The sequence below is a fragment of the Sodiomyces alkalinus genome (genome assembly GCF_003711515.1).
Source record: "Sodiomyces alkalinus F11 unplaced genomic scaffold SODALscaffold_8, whole genome shotgun sequence".
Lineage (NCBI taxonomy): Eukaryota > Fungi > Ascomycota > Sordariomycetes > Glomerellales > Plectosphaerellaceae > Sodiomyces > Sodiomyces alkalinus.
This window is the reverse complement of record NW_021167086.1, coordinates 619206-637891: the sequence shown is the minus strand read 5'-3', so window position 1 is coordinate 637891 and position 18686 is coordinate 619206. Positions and strand designations below refer to the sequence as shown.

General features: G+C 57.5%; 5 protein-coding genes across 5 annotated transcripts; 2 read left to right on the top strand and 3 right to left on the bottom strand.

Moving 5' to 3' along the window:
* Positions 1-739: 739 nt before the first annotated feature.
* Positions 740-2873, bottom strand: SODALDRAFT_208952 (hypothetical protein). The gene is made up of 6 exons (XM_028607259.1): positions 2736-2873; positions 2597-2662; positions 2053-2532; positions 1887-1998; positions 1779-1831; positions 740-1594 (listed from the first exon to the last, which is right to left on the bottom strand). Exons 1-6 carry the CDS (start codon positions 2782-2784, stop codon positions 1026-1028), a joined length of 1329 nt encoding a protein of 442 aa, XP_028464671.1. The 5' UTR covers positions 2785-2873; the 3' UTR covers positions 740-1025.
* A 734-nt stretch (positions 2874-3607) lies between these two features.
* On the top strand, positions 3608-5052 carry SODALDRAFT_345527 (hypothetical protein; the record flags this gene model as incomplete). The annotated part of the gene is made up of 2 exons (XM_028613210.1): positions 3608-4534; positions 4592-5052. The coding sequence occupies 2 exons, from the start codon at positions 3608-3610 to the stop codon at positions 4757-4759; spliced, it is 1095 nt and encodes a 364-aa protein (XP_028464670.1). The 3' UTR covers positions 4760-5052.
* SODALDRAFT_335070 (tubulin-specific chaperone Rbl2) lies at positions 4823-5775 on the bottom strand. Its single transcript, XM_028612375.1, has 2 exons — positions 5420-5775; positions 4823-5285 (listed from the first exon to the last, which is right to left on the bottom strand). Exons 1-2 carry the CDS (start codon positions 5597-5599, stop codon positions 5100-5102), a joined length of 366 nt encoding a protein of 121 aa, XP_028464669.1. The 5' UTR covers positions 5600-5775; the 3' UTR covers positions 4823-5099.
* Positions 5776-6786: 1011 nt separating this feature from the next.
* Positions 6787-8832, bottom strand: SODALDRAFT_325441 (hypothetical protein; the record flags this gene model as incomplete). Its single annotated transcript, XM_028609982.1, has 2 exons — positions 6787-8499; positions 8569-8832. The coding sequence occupies 2 exons, from the start codon at positions 8830-8832 to the stop codon at positions 6787-6789; spliced, it is 1977 nt and encodes a 658-aa protein (XP_028464668.1).
* A 1998-nt stretch (positions 8833-10830) lies between these two features.
* Positions 10831-18371, top strand: SODALDRAFT_341028 (calcium-transporting P; the record flags this gene model as incomplete). The annotated part of the gene is made up of 7 exons (XM_028613010.1): positions 10831-10995; positions 11142-12345; positions 12419-13696; positions 13786-14203; positions 14403-14407; positions 15851-17067; positions 17175-18371. The coding sequence occupies 7 exons, from the start codon at positions 10831-10833 to the stop codon at positions 18369-18371; spliced, it is 5484 nt and encodes a 1827-aa protein (XP_028464667.1).
* Between the last annotated feature and the right edge of the window lie 315 nt (positions 18372-18686).

Genomic DNA, 18686 nt, shown 5'->3' with positions numbered 1-18686 from the left:
GATTGGTCCGGTGATGGCCGTTTTGCCGCCCGAGTCTGGGCTGTCCGTTTGTCCACGAGGAGGGAGACGCGAGAGTGAGAAACGAGAGACTTAGGGACTGGAGCGGTTAGGTACCTAAGGTACCTAGGTACAGTGAGTGAGCAAAAGTTTCGGAATAACCCTAAAGTAGAATGCTTCGAACCTTTTGGGGAACACTTTTTTTTTAGGGCAAAAACTATATTATGTTGCAAAAGTAACGAATCACTGGATCTTTGAAATGTACCGAAATTATTACTCACCCACTGTAAGTACTAGGTTAGGTGCCTTACCTTAGTGAGCACTGCCCCCCTATGAGCCCCCGTTACCCCGCCACAACGGTGACCTAAGCCTCTCGCTTTACGCCCTAGGACCGACCATCAGGCGTTACCTTATACTCTGTACCTTAACTTATTACGTACTCTCACACCGTCACTGACGAAGCCATCAACATCAACATCAGGATAATTCTGTTCAGCCATCAACATGATTCGTATTATTACTGACACTCTAATGACCAGGTCTTTTGCCATGCCCCTCTCCTTCCTTGCTCTTCTTTTTTTCAGTTTCTTTTCTGCTCATCTATAGTGCGGGTCATCACCATCCAACGCCGATTTCTTCCTCACTGGTCTGTCTCTTGGGTATCTACACCGTGCTCTCAAAAACCGCCATCCCTCCTCTTTCCGCATGTCGGAATGCAATATATGCCAGCATCCCAGCCATCTACTGACATAGATGATGAGAGCATTCCCGTGTCGGGTCGCTCGTAATATGCACGCCAACGCTGGATCCAGAGAGCAAGTAGGGGCGGGAAAAAAAACAAGAAAATGTCATCGTCGTCACCGATGAGATGGCCCCGTAGCCAAACGTGCATAGGAAAAAGTAGCAGCGACGGAAAAGGGGAGGGGAAATATAGGGGGCAAAGAAAAGGAAAAGGGGGAGGGATAGGTCAAGGCGCCCAGGAAAGGCCAATAGCACGGGAGCGAAGGGCGGCCCCTTTCACAACACTTTCAAAGGGCGATATAATCGCGCTGGGCTACAAGGTCAGCATCTCCGGACCCGTCCCCGTCCCCGTTGCCGCCGAGGAACTCGTCCACCTCGTCCGAGTCGACGTCGTCGCTGTCTGCCGATTCGTCTTCACTCGACAGGTCGTGGTCGTGGTCGTCGTCGTCATCCCCCGCCTCGCCCTCCTGCTGATTCTTTCGAAGGACGCTTGCCCTCTCGCGGTGAAGGAGCTTACAGCCCTTCGTCTTGCATTTGCCCGTGTTGCTAAAGTCCGGGCACTCCGCCACGTGCCGCTCCGTGCACCCGGCTCCCGCTTCGCAGTAGCCGTAGATGCCGAACGCCCGGCACACCGGCGCGCTGGGGGACACGTGGTGGTGCGTATACGGGCAGTTGGCGTTTGCACAGTGCCCCTTGATGTAATGGAGGCACGTCGGCGTGCGCTGCAGTGTCAGCTCATGTGAGAGGTCGCACGTCTCGCCATTAGGACAAATCCCCTTCTGGAGGAAGTCCCGGCAGACCGCCACCTTGGATGGATCATGAATGTACCGGCAGCCCGGTCCCTTCGGACAAGTACCTAAATGTGGGAACACGAAAAAGAGTCGTCAGTGGGTCACAAAACATCCTTCATACCGTCTACCCCGTGTGAAGTCGCCCCGCCCTGTTGGGATGTGGTTCTCCAAGAATGACGCAAAAACGCAAAGAGCGGCCTTTTGGCTGGGGCCGGGGCTGGGGATTGGGAAAGAATGAACAAAAAATACCAGTCGACGAGAACGTTCGGCAAGGTTCGGAAACCTTCTTGACGCCGGTTTGACTGTCCCTCATCCATTCACGTTAGCAGGTTCCCTTCCATGCGAGACCAGACATACCGTTGAGCTTTGAGGATGCCATGGCGGTACAGATTCCCGTTGCGGCTCCGGTGGAACTTGACGCCTCCTACTGTCGCCACCTTGGGCGTTTCGCTCGCGGAATGCAAATCTCCTAACCGAACGTGAGTCGTCTTGAGGGCTCCTGAACGCATCGAGGGATCCCCACCTGCAACTTTGACCAGTTTGCTGCCGTTGTGGGCTACGCGGAACCGAATGCCGTGTATCTCCACCTCGTGGTGACCTATGGATGGGGCGTGGTTAGCAGGACCGGCAACGGCAGCAGCAACGGCAGCGCCGGCAGCAGGGCCACCACCGAGATGCCGCTGGAAGTGACTCGACAGCTTGGCCGTCTCTCTGGCGTTCTGGTCGGCGAGCTGTTGCTTCCGCGTGGTCTCGATGGCCTTGGCTCGGTTCTGGTTCTCCCGTTCGTAGACGCTCGAGTTGATCAGTTGACGATGGCGCGCCGTCTTCGATACCCAGGATGTAGCAGTCGAGGCACCGGATGTTTGCACGGCTTCGGCGGTGCCGGGCGATCCTGTTTGCGCTCCTCCATTGTTCATCACGAGCGTTCGGTTGCGGTGTGGTGCGAATCGGCCGACTCGATACGACGGGTGGTGAGAGCTGCTACCGCGACGGTATGTATTATCTGACGACGGCACGTTACATTAGATCAATCCTCCATGTCGCCATGGCGGGGAGATGGGCTATACCTCGATGATGGGCGGGGTGGTGGTTGATGATGCCGGCTTGCTGGTTCTTGTGGCGATTAATCTTGCCTGTTAGAGAGTTCCAGTTAGCAAAACACAAGTCGTGATAGATTCACAGAAACCCATAAGGTGAAGTCCTGACCAGCAAGCTGGCCGATTTTGGCCAGGAGTTCTTGGTCCTCGGAAGCCATGGTTCGTTCGCACAGCCGTATCCCACACAAGGAATAGAGTGAATGGCCGTGATAAAAGAGCGCGCGGTTTTTGATCGCTGATATGCGTGAGGTGGTGTTCTTGAAGGATGCCTTAGTTATCTACGCGTCAAAAATAAAACAATCATGAAGCTGAATGCAGGATGCAGGATGCAAAATCTCTAACGCGCATGGGTAAGAGAAGGCCAAGTCGATGGGTAGAGCTGCTTTAAAAAGTTCATACCAAGCCTATGTCGTAGACATTGCCACTGATAGAAGTAGCAGCCCATATACAAGTACCTTCGTACCTTCCATGATTTTACTGTTAAGGTAAAGTACCTACCTTATTACCTTACGTGTACTGATAAGGTATCAAGGTATCAAAAAAGCGTGACCACTGAGTCATCACATTGGCATGGGCTGGGAGCCTTGTTCTACTGCAAGGCTACGACCAGGGAAGGGGAAAGGCAGCTTTGTCCTGTCCATCTCTCCCTCCTGCCCCAGCAAGATACTCCAGCTGCAGTCCAAACCCCGGTGAAAGCGGCCTACAGAAAAGCTGACGACCTGTCCATAGAGAACGAGAACTTTCTCATGACGACCCGAATTTGCTCCTAGACCGCCCTTCCTTCGCCTTGCAATACTCCCCCTTCGGCTTGCCAACAGCGACGACACCAACTTGAATCCAATTTGTCACCATCGTCATCTGGCCTACTTCTCTCGTTTTCTCGTTTGCTAGCAAGAGAAGAGTCTCACAGCGTGTGGTCTTTTAACCGGTGATAGCCTCGTCTTTCATTCAGTTCCGTCTCCTACACCCGACATCACAACCATGTCGTCTTGGGACCTCCTCGACGAGAGGGAGGAGCAGGAACTGCACAAAATTCGCCTCCTTAACGTGGAAGAAAAACCATTCAAGCGAATCACCAAACGCATCGCCACCATCACAGCCCTCGCCAGAGAACGCCCCCGGCAACAAGCAACCCCACCACCCGACGGCCCCAACGGCAACGATGCCGCCGCCGCCGCCGACCCCCAGTCGCACCCCGACATAAGCTCGGAGCGCTCACAGCTCAAAGAAGACGTAAAGCTCGACTTCGCCGCCTTCGACAGCAGCATCGCGCGGCTCCAATTCCTCCTCGACGCCAACGAGCGCGAGCGCGACCGCTACGCGGCCGACCAGCAGCGCATCCTCTCCGAGTGCGCCGCCGTGCGGGCCGACAACGCGCGGCTCCGCGAGAAGCTCGACGCCGCGCGCGCCACGCTGGCGCAGCGCAAAGCGTTCGACCGCATGGCCGACGACATCACCAACCGCGCCATGCTCCGCCCGCGCGACGACCAGCGCGTCGCCCTCCGCAAGCTCGAGGACGAGTGCGCGGCGCTCGAGCGCGAGACGGAGACGTATACCGTCACGTGGGGGGAGCGCCGCGACCAGTTCGCCCGCATCATGGACGAGGCGGCGCGGCTGAGGAGGCAGATCCGCGATGAGCAGGAGGAGGTCGAGCGCCGCGAGGGCATGAACGAGGATGGCGAGGAGGATGGCGAGGTGTCCCGTGCTGGTGATGGCACGCCGAGACATCATCTCCACCACCATCCTGGTTCTGGGAGCAGGGGGAACACACCCCGGCCGGACGGGGAGGCGGGGACGCCCAGGCCGACGGGTACCAGCGGGGGAAGGACGCCGCTGCGGGAGAGCCAGCAGACGGGGGAGGGGCAGGGGGAGGACGGTCCCAAACCACGTGGTGAGGGCCCCGAGAGCGTGTCTGGACCGGGAAGTACGGCGGCGCATAGTCGGGACGGGACGCCCCGGTTGCAGCAGCCCGAGAACAACGACGAGGGCGAGATTGAGGAGGGCGAGGATGTCGAGATGGAAGAGTCGGCACCGAGGACGACAAGGTCACAGGCGCGGATTCGAGAAGGCACCCCTCGGATTACGGTGGCTGCACCGCAAGGCAACGATGGCCGCATGGAGGTTGATGACTGAAGAAAGGAAGGTGGGACGCAGAAAGATTTGTTGGTTGGAAACATGGGGAGACGGTGATTGTTCTGTTCGTTCCAACCGACAGGCAACACACTGCAGAGACAGATACCCAGCGAATTTATAGACGGCATAACGACGACCTACGAGTCGCGTTGATTCATTATGGTTGTCGGTATCCTGGCCTTTCTCTAGCTCCCCTTTTTGCAACTGAACGTGACATTAACGTTGACGCTGCCTTTCTCGTCCCCCTCTCCTTTCTGTCCCCTCTTTTCGCTATTGTAGTCGTAACCTCATCCACAAAATAAATCTTCACATCTTCACATCTTCACGGCTCGACCCTCGCTCACGCAACGCCCGGGGCCTTGGCCTCCAGGCCTTTCTTCAAAGCCGACCTGGCAAGGTCAAGCTCCTCCTCGGTTGCGCCGTTGGTCTCAGCCAGGGCGATCTGCTCCTCGAGCTTGGCAGTAGCCTCGTTGATCCGCGTCCTGACGTGGGGGAAGATCTTCTCCGTTTCGGCGACGGCTTGTTTCTGGGTTTGAAAAGCGCAGTTAGTTCAGGTTCACGGACCGAAATGTTCTCTATGCAACGCGAGAAGGACATGGTGGTTGGGAAAGGAGTGGGAAAGGTGGAAGGTGGAAGGTGGAAGGTGTTGCTAGTACATACCAGCTGCTTCAGCATGTGGTCCCGGTTCCCATCCTCGTCAGGCTTGCCCTCTTTGATCTCGTTCTCTAGAGCGACGACCTTGGATTTGTCGTTGATGAGCTCCTTCTCGTAGGATATCTCCTCGCGAAGGAGACGAGTCACGGCCAGCGTGGCGATGGAGAGTTGGGATGGGGGAGGCATCGTGGGGTTCTTTCAGGAGTGGAAGTGGCCAAGTGGGAATGCAGGCAGTAAGAAGAGAGGGGGCGGAGGATATATGGATCAATAGCTGAGAAAACAGGCAAAAATGGGTATCGAGAATCAAATGAGATGGTTGACGTTCGAAGCAAAAAAAAAAAACGACGGGTTGACAGATAAATTCTCAAGTCATCAAGAACAAGAATCGATGGCGGGGTACTCTGTAGGTCACTCTGACGCTTGAAGCATCATGGACGGCGCTCAAGCTAATGCAGGGGTTATTGGTCCTCCCTGGAACCCTGCTCCACTTCAGTTAGACCTGATTAGGATACCTTAGATAAGCGAGGCTCGGCTCGCTTGCATCGGATGCCCAAGGTACATGTACAATACAAAATGGTTGGCTCTGCCCGTGACCTGAGGTAGATCTCATCTTCTGTATTCTCCCCGCGCCTCCAGAGGCTCACGTTATCGTGGTTCAGTAAGACTCCTTACATCTAGCACCACCTCCCTTTCCGTAAGGCTGGGTTCTTGAGCCCACGTCCGCATGGCTGAGGAAAAAAAGTTTTTATATTCAAATCAAGTCTCCCAAGCCTTCTTCATTCAGTGCCAACGAAGAAGTCGTACCACTACGAGTAGGTATCTATCTACCTTAGCTATCCTACTAGAAAGAACTCCGACCAAGTCAGACAATCCAAGGGAAACAGAACCTGTAATCCTACTCCAGTAGTCATAGCACCCATCCATCCCCGACGAGTCAGTCGGTCGAACATGGCCGAACCGAGTCCTCCCATAACTCCTCCGACAAGTGCTGGCTGGCTTCACTGCAGGCGCGCGCCGGAGAGAGAGAGAGCCTGTAATTCCTTTCTTTCCACGGAAGCCATGCCAGTGCTGTTCAGCCTCGTCCCCGCAGAGTCCAGGGCTCGGCGCACCCTTCTCTCCACATGTCGTTGGTATCTTTCCGCAACGCCAAACGCCTTTCCCTGTCTCGCCCAGACGTCGTCATGCCGTACAAAGAAAAAAAACCCCCGCCAGCCAGAAGAGAAAACAGAGCCGCCAAGAAAAAAAATAGAACACTTTTTGAAAAGAACAAGAGGCGGAAATAAAAACCACCTTGGTGCGTCCGAGAAGATGCTCGCGTCGTTATAAGCCATCAGCCATCAGCCATCGCCATCACCAGCGGTCCGATTACCTCCCTAGGCCTCGACGGCCACGTGAAGCGCGCTAGCGTGGTTCCGTTGTACTTGGGGCTGTGGCTCCGCTTCTGCATTCTCCTCCTCTTCTTGCCCCGCAATCTCGCCGCCGGCCTCGCGTTCGGCCCAGGCACCCCAGAGGCCCCGCTTGCCGCGGATACGGATGGGCGCGCCCATGCTCTCGCCCTGCTCGACCTTGATGGCGTCCTTGGTCGCGAGCACGAGGCACTCGAAGAACATCTTGGTCGCGTCCGCCTTGGTGGTCCGCTCTTCGGGGAGGAGGTCCTGGAACAAGACCGACGACGTCTTGCGCTTCTCGTCGTCCGTCTCGGCCTCGGGGCCGAACAGGTCGCGTAGCACGTGCACCGCGTGTTTGGTCGCGTGCGATACCGGCCCGCTGTCTTGTGGGTGAACGATCGGGGCCGTCGTCTCGTCAAAGGGAGCCATGGAGGAACCGTCCCTCTCGGCCGTGTGGTGGTCGTCGTCGTCCATCTGCAGGCCCATGCCGCCGTCGTCGGCGGGGATCTCGTGCACGGTGCTATCGCCGCCGGCGACGCTCTGGTCGCCGAGGTTGTTGGCGCCTCCCTCCACGGCGAATTCGTCTTCCTCCCCAATCTCCAGACGCGGCGACTTGGGCGTGCCGCCGCCATCCATATCGGCAATCCCGCTATCCCGTTTCCTCTTCTTCAAGTCGCTCGCTCTTGTGGCTTCGAACGACAGCATCCCGCGGAGTTCGGGTGCCCAAGCGGCACTACGTCCGTCGAGCATGACGTTGGCGACGAAGCCGCCGTTCTTCTGCATCTCCATCAGCGCCAGGACAAAGGGATCCCTAGGCAAAAAGACCTGGGGCTTCAGGATGTTGTCGCGGTTCGTCTGCTGCTCCTTGATGTGGTTGCTCGCGAGCATGGTCTGGTCATCGGGAAGCAATAGCTTCCTCTTCTTTGCGCGTTGCGGGTGGCGAGCGGCCGACGGATCGCCTTGTTCGGACGGCTCATAGAGGTCGGCGTTCTGCCAGCGCGATACCTCCTCGTCTAGCCGTCTGGTTGTCTCCTCGTCGATGTCCGACAACGGCGACTCGGAGATGCGAGCGCGGCTCATATCGGGTACAGCAGTAGCGAGGCCGGCGAGGGCCGTCTGGTCGTCGTCGGGGTTGAACTGGAAATCGTCATCGCCCATGCCCATTGGGATGTCGCCCTCTTCGTCGGCGATGCGGATGCCGTCTCCGTGCACGTCTAGGGCCAATGACTCCTCTCGACCCCGGCCCTGCGGGTCCTTCTGTTGCGGCAGCATGTCGAGCTCGCTGATCATGTCGTCCTCGATGGGACGGGCTTCGGGCGCTTCTCGACCCATTTCCACGTCCACGGCCGTCGGCCGCTCGTCGTCGTCGTCGAGATCCATGCCGAAATCGAGTTCCAGCTCGATATCCTCCATCGGCTCCAGCGCCAGATCGTCGTCCATCTGGGTCGAGTCTTGCAGGTACTGGCTGTTGTTGAAGTCCTCCTGCAGGTTGATGTCGCGATTGCTGACGCGGCCCTTTCGGCCCATCGGCGTAGATGATACTTCATCGATCTGCGACAGCAACCAGGCGGCATCAGGCGGCGGGGGCAAGTCGAGGTTGTCGAGAGGCGTGATCTTGTCCGGTAGAGTGAGAGCCTCGCGGTTGTGGACTTGCAAGTTGCCTTCGGGAATGTCGTGGTCATCGCTGGAGCGGAAGGCCTATTTGCCGGGTGGTCAGCAAGCGACGACCATAAGATGAACACAATGCACTGCTTGTTCAATGCTTACCATTTTGATCTTCATCGAAGCCTCGTTGCAGTCATCCAAGAGATATCGCGCTTTGCGGCTGTAAATCCTGACGACACCAAGAAGCAGCTGGCCGCTCAGACGGAGAGCCATCGGCGCTTGCGTCGGAGTGATGATGGCTTCGACGCTGTCCTGTAGGTTAGATTGCAGAATGTGTGTCTTGGAGAGCCGCTTCTCCAGGTTGGCCGACAGCCATACCCGAGCGAGCGGCCCCGTCTTCTGCACGAGGGGCCCCGCGTAGAACATCGCGACAGGCGAGCGGGAGCAGAGACAATAGATAGCTCAGCTCGTGATGAGTCAGGACGGGAAAGAGTCGTGCGAATGGTGATGCAAGCAAAGGATGGATCGAAGCAAAAGCCACGTTGTTAAATAAACAAGAGAGTCTTGAGCAAGAAAACGCGCCGAGTCGAGGTGAAGGGTAATTACGTGCGAAGTGGGACGGGGGCGTTTGGTCAAACTCGTGGGTAGGTTCGGGGATAAAAACAATCGAGCGCGTTTTGTTATGGATCCCCCCCCAAGGTCGATCGCGTGTGCTGCTGTGCTGCAATCAATCCGAGCAAAGCGCAAAAGTGGCGCGTGCAAAGCAAAGAAAATATCCGCTAGCAGTTCGAGAAGCCAAAAGAAAGAGGCGTGTCGCAAGAGGTGTAAGAAGTGTGTGCCGCGACGAAGTTTGCCAGCATTTGACGCTGGAGAATGGGAAGAGGCGGGAGAGAGGTGGGAAGAAAACGAACAGGAGCAGAGCAGGGGAGCAGGGGAGATGGGGAAAGTGGGCTGGTCGTTCCAAGCGACGGGAAGGTCATTGGGTGTTCTTGGTGTCGACGCCCCGCCACCGTTGCTTCTCCAACAATGGCGGTGGCTGGGGACTGAGAAGGAACGAACCACTTTTCTTGGACCTGATTGGTGATGATCGAACCCTATGAGTTACACTAGCCACATCACGTGATGTGCCTCGCCAAGGATGGATTGCCTAGCCAAAAGCAGATCTCGCGAATTGGCATTTGACCCGACGTACACATCCATATACAGTCTTTTCGACTCGATACAATGACACTAAAACGATCCAACATACGGATAATATGGTATGATGGAGTTATTCACTACCTAGACTTATTCTCATTGTCCTATTAGTCTCACTTCGTAGTCCATCTTCTCTCCAAAATCTCCGAGCTAGAGATTCGGTTCATGCTCACGCTCACCTCTACGAACCAAGAGAAGTTGCAGGCTGTTTTCCGTCAAAGAATTCTTGCCGAGGCCAAATCTGTAGCCTCGTCTGTCGGCGAAGGATCACTCAAAAATCATATCTAGGACCTCCTTAAGGTTCAGAACAGCTGAGCCTCGAAAACGGATGCCAACTTGCGATGGCGATGGGACGCCTGCCATGGCCCCCAACTCGCTGCCGTACTTACTGCCTTAGGGAGATGTCCTTCCGTACTTATACTTAAGGTACTTGGTATTACGTGCTATCCTACCTTACATCAGAACTGCTGGATGAATACCGTACCTGATATAGTGGTATTGCCAGGTGTTCGTGAGAGACAGTATTAGTAACTCAGGTAGGTATGAAAGTACGGAGCACGTACTCCGTAGTCCGTCGTCCCTACGCCGTGAAAAGCTCCTTCCAGAGTGAAGCTCCCAGGGCCCAGTGGGTCCATGGTACTGACGAATCGCCTGCAAGATTGGGCCCTAGAGCCTATGCGTACGTCACTATGACCAATAAGGTTAGAGCCCAGCAACTCGATTGGAAACCATAAGTCCGCGACCGGCCTAGTCCCGGGTTAGGGAGAAGTACCTGCCTGACCTGGTCCATTTTCCAGGGCACTTTCAGTAATACGGTACCTAGGCAGTGTAGACACGTTGTGAACCTTGCAGCCCATGATGCTTTTTTTGTTGCCTTTTGTTGCTTTTGTCGCTCTTGTTGCTTCTCCCAACCGTGACACAACCGTGAGACCAACACTTCCCTGGACATGCCCTTGGGTCGCGACAGGCCCCTGCCAGCTGATACGCTGATCTAAAAGACTTGTGTTTCTTTCCAGGCAGAAGAGGCGTTTCGATTTTTACGAGTTCCACACGCAACCCCCCTTTACGCCTTTACGGAGCTGCAGAGCCCCGACGCTGCATCCCAGAACGGGGGAAGCTCGCTCGAACTAGCAATTTTTTCCATGACTTGGTAGTACCCGTGTCCTGTCCTCCTCGAGTCCTGGACCGATATCGAACCGAATCGAACTCCAGACGCCGCGTGTCAGGATGCAGTGGCCATGGCGTGGCGACAGCGACTCGAAGGGCGATGCCTTGCTTCCCATGGCCAATATCCCCAGCATCAATGGCGCTGCTCACGATGATGGCCTGGACACGGAGCGCTCGAGGTCAAGTCGTCCCCATCTCGTACGCACCACGTCGGCGCAGTCTAGGGTGAGTAACCCTCCTTCTTGACAACCATTTTTCTGCTTTCATCCCCCTTCTCTTTTTAACCTACCGAGGCTTCTTCTCTTTTTTGCTCGAAAATCTGGCTTTTGGATCACATGGTGGTCAATTGGTAACTAATGGAGTCTCCAAAGGGCGTTGCCGAGGAATTCTCCTTCCTATCCCCAGACGAAACAGCTTCCCGGCTCCAGACCTCACTCACCCATGGCATCACCCCGGCAGAAGCACTGACCCGACTACGAGACTGCGGGCCCAACGAGATCCCCCACGAACCCCCCGAACCCCTGTGGCTCCGATTCGCCAAGCAGTTCCAAGAGCCGCTGATCGTCTTGCTCCTCGTCTCTGCTGCCGCCTCCATCTTCCTCGGCAATACCGACGATGCTGTTAGCATCACAGTAGCCGTCACCATTGTGGTCGCCGTCGGCTTCGCCCAGGAATACCGTTCGGAAAAATCCATCGAGGCTTTGAGCCACCTAGTTCCGAACCATGCCCACCTCATCAGAGCGAATACGACCAAGTCGGCCCCGCCGGCTCGGATGTCGTCGAGCTGGCCCACCGGCGTGAATGGCCAAGTGGACGAAACCGAGAGGGACCTCGCGAATGCGATAGAGGCAGCCATGGACACGGCGTCCTCCAAGGTGATGGCCTCGCAGCTCGTCCCCGGCGACCTGGTGCTCTTCGCCACGGGCGATCGGATCCCCGCCGATATTCGCGTTACCAAGGCGGCCGACCTGACCATAGATGGGTCAAATCTGACGGGAGAGACCGAGCCGGTTAGAGTCACTGCCGAAGCTCGTTCACGGCCTGCCTTGCCTGCCTATCTGGGAGGAGGAGGAGGAGCAGGGAACAAGCTCGAACCCCCAAGCCCTGTTGGGTCCACGCCGTCGTCATCAGGTCGAGATGCCGCCGACGAGGGCGAGAGCAACATCGCATACATGGGGACTCTTGTCAAGTCCGGCTATGGCCAGGGTGTCGTGTTCGCGACGGGGGGCAACACCCACTTTGGCACCATTGCCACCAGCGTGTCCGGCACCGAGAGTCCTCGGTCCCCCTTGCAGCTTTCGATGGACGAGCTCGGCTCCCAGCTGAGCAAGGTGTCGTTCGTCATCATCGGTCTCATTTCGCTGGTCGGCTGGCTACAGGGCAAAAAGCTGCTCGAGATCTTCACCATATCCATTTCTCTAGCTGTGGCGGCCATTCCTGAGGGTCTACCTATCATCGTTACCGTCACCTTGGCGCTGGGCGTCCATCGGATGGCCAAACACCATGCCATCGTGCGCAGGATGCCCAAGGTGGAGACGCTGGGGTCGGTAAACGTGGTCTGCACAGACAAGACAGGTACGTTTGGATGTTGGATGTTTTGGGCCGTGGCTGTTATCGGGTCAAGTAGTGTGCTCTAACCGTAACATAGGAACCCTGACGACGAACCATATGACGACCGCCAAAATGTGGTCCTTTGGTTCGAAGGGAGCTATTGACGTGGATTCCGACGACGAAGCCATCGAGACCAAGCCCGGTGCCGCCACCTTACGTATACTGCGCATCGGCAACATTGCAAATAACGCCCGCCTGGCGCAGCAATATTCCGAGAACGGCGTTGCGGCCAGGGCGGTTCTCTCCTCCACCCTAGGCGGTAACCAGACGTCGACGCACACCCGGTGGACCGGCCAACCAACCGACGTGGCCATGCTCGATCTTCTCGACAGGTTTAGGGAATACGACGTGCGGGATTCGATGGGCCCTCGCATTAGCGAGACCCCCTTCAGCTCGGAGCGGAAGTGGATGGGGGTCACCATTGGCGGAGAGAAGGAGTATGCGTACATAAAGGGGGCCGTCGACAAAGTGCTCAGCGCCTGCGACACGTACCTGACCAAGGAGGGAAGGGAAAACGTCCTCGACTCGGCTCGGCGCCAGGAAGCCTTGCAGGCCGCGGAAGACATGGCGGCCAAGGGCCTGCGGGTGCTTGCTTTTGCCAGCGGGCCGATACGGTCAACGTCGACCAGTTCTCGGGGCCCTGGGGGATGTGGCGCCGACGAGCTGTACTCCGGACTGACCTTCGCGGGTCTGGTCGGGATGAGCGACCCGCCCCGGCCCGGCGTGGGCCGATCCATCAGGAGGCTGCTGCGCGGTGGCGTCAAGGTGGTCATGATCACGGGCGACGCGGAGATGACGGCGGTGGCCATTGGCAGGCAGCTGGGCATGCCGATCCCGAGACCCGGCGACTACGGCCCAGGCCATTCCAGCTTCCGACCGGTGTTGCGGGGCGACGAGCTGGACAAGATGACGGACGAGGAGCTCGCGCGGGCGATCCACCACACGACCATCTTCGCTCGGACGAACCCGGACCACAAGCTCAAGATCATCCGGGCGTTCCAGTCGAGGGGCGACATCGTGGCCATGACGGGCGACGGGGTCAATGACGCGCCGGCGCTGAAAAGGGCCGACATCGGCATCGCCATGGGTCGACACGGCACCGACGTGGCTAGGGAGGCGGCGGACATGATTCTGACGGACGACGACTTTTCCACGATTCTTCGTGCGATAGAGGAGGGCAAGGGCATATTCAACAACATCCAGAACTTTTTGACATTCCAACTGAGCACCAGCGCCGCCAGTCTTTCGCTGGTATTCGTCTGCACTCTCCTCGGTTACAAGACGCCCCTGAATGCGATGCAGATTCTCTGGATCAGTAAGTCCCACTTGGTCCTCAAAATCAAGAACGACAACAAGAAACGAAAAGCCAGTGAGATCTTTCTGCTAACAAAACATCCCCCCCAGACATCATCATGGACGGTCCTCCAGCACAGTCCCTCGGCGTAGAAGCGGTGGACCCAGACGTCATGAACCGGCCCCCGCGCAAGCGCAACGACGCGGTCCTGACCCGCGCCGTGCTCACGCGCGTGCTCACCTCGGCCGTGATCATCATGGTGGGCACGCTGCACATCTACCGTCGCGAGATGTTCGAAGACGGGGTGGTCACGCGGCGCGACACGACCATGACGTTTACGTGCTTCGTCCTCTTCGACATGTTCAACGCGCTCGCGTGCCGGTCGGAATCCAAGTCGATCCTGCGCGGCCAGGTCGGGCTCTTCTCCAACACGCTGTTCAACTGGGCGGTGGCGCTCAGCCTGGCGGGCCAGCTGCTGGTCATCTACTTCCCCTGGCTGCAGGAGGTGTTCCAGACGGAGGCGATTGGGTTTCTCGACCTGGTCCGGCTTTTGGTTCTCTGCAGCTCGGTGTTCTGGGCGGATGAGGCCAGGAAGTATTGGCAGTATGGGAGGCCGAGGCAAGGGATTGGGGGTAGATATAGCCAGGCCGTATAGACGGAGGGATGCCATGCCATTCAGTTGGTTGGGGTTGGGCGGCTGCTGTGTTGTTAGTTGTAGTATACATAGAGCGGGTATGATTTTCACGGATCATGATCCTCTTTGCATTTGTAGACTTTCGGATCTAAAGGTAACATAAAATAAAACAGTATAAGATGAGAGAAATTGTGCCTGTTCTTTTTCAATTCACTGCCGCGTTTTTTGATGAACAGACGGAGGATGTTTCCGCCGAGGTTCCGGGGTCGGTCACCGGACGGATGTGGGGGTCACAGCGTCCCCACACCGGTGACCGGGCTCGGGTGAGACTTACCACTTACATTCTCTGTTCCGAGGTTGGAGAATACGATGAGTTGTACTGCGTTTGCCCCCTGGCGTCGAGCGTCGACAGCCTAACACACCCCAAAGGTAAAAGGGAAAGAGGGAAACTGTCTTGGTCTGGTTTCCGAGTCAGATTGAGACAGTTATGAGGTATCAGGATACCGGGCGCTTCCCATCCTACAGTCATATTTGTTACACGGACACACACACGCGCACACATACACACATATCCTCATGAACAACCCGAGGCTGTTTCTACACGTGTACTGTTATTCAGTTTGACAGACCGAGTTTGTGACACCACAGACGCAAGATATCACATTGGAAGTGTATCATCCCCCTAGAGTCGCTTGCCGTCTTCCGCTTCCCCCCATTCTTCGCCTTGCCTTGTCTACTGGTCCTACTACGTCTGAGCCGACGACGAATAGGAAGATTCGGAGGATGCTGGGCTTTAGGGAGTAGCATCCTTGGACGTACTATTTCACTACATGGCGAGGGAATGATAAGGCCTGGGCGGACGAGATTAATGTCAAGTTAAGGGAGTCGACGGGAGTGAATGAACGGAGGGACATGTAAGCTCCTGGGGAGAGGTGAAGCTTCATGGAAGCTTCACTACGATGTACCTTATGAGGTACCTTAGGTACCTTACCTTATGAAAAGTTGCTCTGATAAGATATGTAGATAAGATATGATAAGACCTTCACGTGACGATACTCGAATTGGTGGATCGAGCAATGAACACACCAAGTCAGGAGGTCAGGTCGGTCAGGTAGCTTCACGACGTATTTACCACCAAACTGGTACCTCTGGATACCTTAGGACAGACGGAGTAGAGCTTCCTCCCCGTCAACTCAACTCTTCCCACTTCTCAAACAACTTCCGACCTGCTTAACCACCCGAACCTCCATTGCTGGTGGCTCAAGTAGCTATGCTTATGCTATGCACTACCAGCCAGCCAGCTAGCTAGTTCACGCCAATGACCTCCCCTTCACACGGCGTATCCTCCGCTCGCCCACACAGCGACAATGTGTCCCCCGACGCCGCTACCCGCCACGGCGGCAGAGCTACCACCGCTACCACCGCTACCACCGCTACTACCATGACGACCTCTCACGATCCCCCCTCCTCCGGCTCTTCCGACTCCTCCCACTCCCCCTCCGCCCCCAACCTCCTCCCCGACATCTACGCCGCCTCCACAGCCGCCGACGTGCGAGCCGCCCTCTCGACCCTGCACGCCCGCGAATCCACCGTAACAAAACGTCTCAACGCCCTCCTGGGCTCGCAAGCCGACCTGGCGCGGGACCTAGGCCGCCTCGATCTCCTCCGCGCGTCGCTAGGCACGCAGGTGATCGCGGCGCGGTCCATCGGGAACACCATGCTCGCGGGCCCCGCCGACACGGCCGGCACGCTGAGTGGGCGCGTGCGGCAGCTCGACCTCGAGAAGAGCCGAGTGGACGCGACGGCGCGGGTGGTGCAGCAGGTGGCGGAGCTGCGGGCGTGCGTGCTGGGCGTGGTGGGCAGCATGGGGGCGCCGCAGGACTGGGAGGCGGCGGCGGGGTACCTGGCGCGGGCGGCGGAGGTGCCGGAGGCGATCACGCGGGGCAAGTTCGCGGCCGAGATCGTGCCGACGGTCGAGGTGCCCGACCCGCCGTGGGTGACGCTCGAGAACGCGCGCGAGAGCCTCTGCGGGTTGTTCCTGCGCGAGTTCGACGGGGCGGCGAAGGAGGGCGATGGGGTCAAGGTCACGCGCTTCTTCAAGCTGTTCCCGCTCATTGGGAGGGGGGATGTCGGGCTTGACGTCTATGGTCGGTACGTTTGCCAGGGCGTTGCTGGCACGGCGAGGGCTGTTCTCAAGGAAGGTCAAGGGTCCGGTGGCGACGGTGAGGGCGACGGCGGCGGCAGCGGCGGCGGTGGTGTGCAGGCGCAGGCGCAGGCGAGGTCGAGGCGGGATGGGTTTTTCTACGCCAACGCGCTGACGAGGCTGTTCGACCACATTGCCCGGATCGTGGAGGGGCATGGCAGCCTGGTGGAGAGGCATTACGGGGCGGGCAAGATGGTCAAGGTCATTGAGCGGCTCCAACAAGAGGCTGATGTGCAGGGTGGCATCATCTTGGATGCGTGGGTGGACGAGCGCGATATCGACCGGCGCATTAAGGACGTCAAGAGTTATCCGTTCTCGTTTCTGGTGCAGAGCTTTCTCCCGCAGTCGCAGCCGCAGTCGCAGACGCAGACGCAGCAGCGAGGAGGGACGCCCCGGGTGAACTCGCCGGCTATGGGGGGTGGTTCTTCCACCAACGCGCGCAATAGTGAGGATGAAGGGGTCAACATGAAGGAGGTGGATGGGGTTCTCAGCGAGATTGCTGTGATGCTGGGACGGTGGGCGCTCTACGTCCGTTTTCTTGCAGGAAAGGCCAGAGTGAGTTTTTTTTTTCTTCCTTTTTTTTTCATTTTTTCCCTTTTTTTTATATCATATTAGGACTTCTTGACAATCAAGAGCATAAACTGACTTGAACCATGATCTAGAATGCCGACGTACCAGAGGACACACCCTTGGTATTACCGGACATTGTCGTCAAGTCCAACCTGAACCGCAAAGTCTCGGACAAACTCATCACACCGTACAACACAATGATGACCTTCTTCTTCAGGAGATCGGTGGAGAAGGCCTTCCAACTCGACGAGCAGCCCACGGGTTTGTCTCTTAACATGAGCAAACACGTCGACGCCAACACGCCCTTCATCATCTCGGCCGTCGACGACGTTATGTATGTCGTCAACGCCGTGCTGGACAAGTCCCTATCCACGGCCCAGAGGGACGTCATGGGCTCGGTCGTCCCGATCATCGGCCGGGTGCTGGAATCAGACTTTGTCGGCATGGTGCAGCGCAAGATGCGGGACGAGTCGTACCCGAAACCTCTCGTTCAGGGGGGTTTCCCGCCGGAAGACAAGATCATTCAGTTCATCGTGCTCATCAACAGCCTCGACACGGCCAACGAGTATCTCGCCCGCATCATCTCGAGCCGGAGAGGCACAAGTACAGGCACAGGGGCACCCCTCCGAGAGTCGTTCCCGTTCGACAAAGACGTAACCTTCGTTTCCGCAGCGCTCGAAGCCCTCCTGGCCGCCTTCACGGCCAAGACGACGGAGCTGATGAACGAAGGGCTCCAAGTGCTCTTCAGCCACGTGGTCAAGCTGCGGCTGCGGCCGGTGCTGACGGACGCGTTCCGGGACGTCGACTACTCCCTCACGGAAGACGAGCTGGCGGAGGTGGCGGCGCAGAACGACGAGAGCCAGGAGGAGGTCGAGGTCCTGGAGCAGCAGGTGGGGCGGCGGTTCGAGCACGGGTGGGACCAGCTGATGAGGCCGATCGCGCGGCTCATGACGGCGCATACCTTCTCGGTGCTCCACGACCTGACGGCGCGGTACCTGGCGCGGGTGCTCGAGCAGCGGGCGTGGAAGTCGCGGGTCAGCGCGTTCGGGGCGATCCGCATGGAGAGGGACTTTTCCGGGATCGTGGGCACGGTGGGGAGGGGGAACTACGGGGTGCGGGAGCTGTTCGCGCGGGTGGCGCAGGTGCTGATGATTGCGAACATGGAGGATGACGAGTGGGAGGTCCTGGCGGCCGGGCATGAGGATGCCGGGGAGGGTGGGGAGGATGGTATGATTTGGGTGCTTACCGAGGAGGAGAGGAGACGGGCTCGGAATCTGGTCCGGGGATGAGGGGGGCTTCTTCGCCGGAAGGGGTCCGACGAGCAAGGGGTTTACTTAGATGGGTAGATAGAAAAAAGCAGCCGGCCTTGACTTGGCATGTATCATTTTTACAAGACACGAAGGGGCGGTAAAGTATGTTATTTGAGGAGATGGTATCGAGTCTAGCAGACATAAAGCCCTTGTCCGAGTCTTGCGGCCAGGCGTCCGGAGCCCCGGAGTGTTGAGCCGGGAGTGTGGCCGAGTGTGCCTGCAGCCGGCGCCAGCCGGCAGTAGTAAAAAGAAAAAGAAAAAGAAAAAGAAAAAGAAAAAGAAAAAGAAAAAGAA

Bases quoted from the DNA above. Each gene is read 5' to 3' on its own strand.
- SODALDRAFT_208952 (XM_028607259.1), bottom strand. From the start codon at position 2,784: ATGGCTTCCGAGGACCAAGAACTCCTGGCCAAAATCGGCCAGCTTGCT. The intron at 2,533-2,596 runs GTATAGCCCATC...TGCCGTCGTCAG, and splicing joins CCACCCCGCCCATCATCGAG to ATAATACATACCGTCGCGGT. The intron at 1,999-2,052 runs GTGGGGATCCCT...ACGTTCGGTTAG, and splicing joins CAAACTGGTCAAAGTTGCAG to GAGATTTGCATTCCGCGAGC.
- SODALDRAFT_335070 (XM_028612375.1), bottom strand. From the start codon at position 5,599: ATGCCTCCCCCATCCCAACTCTCCATCGCCACGCTGGCCGTGACTCGT. The intron at 5,286-5,419 runs GTATGTACTAGC...TTTCAAACCCAG, and splicing joins ACCACATGCTGAAGCAGCTG to AAACAAGCCGTCGCCGAAAC.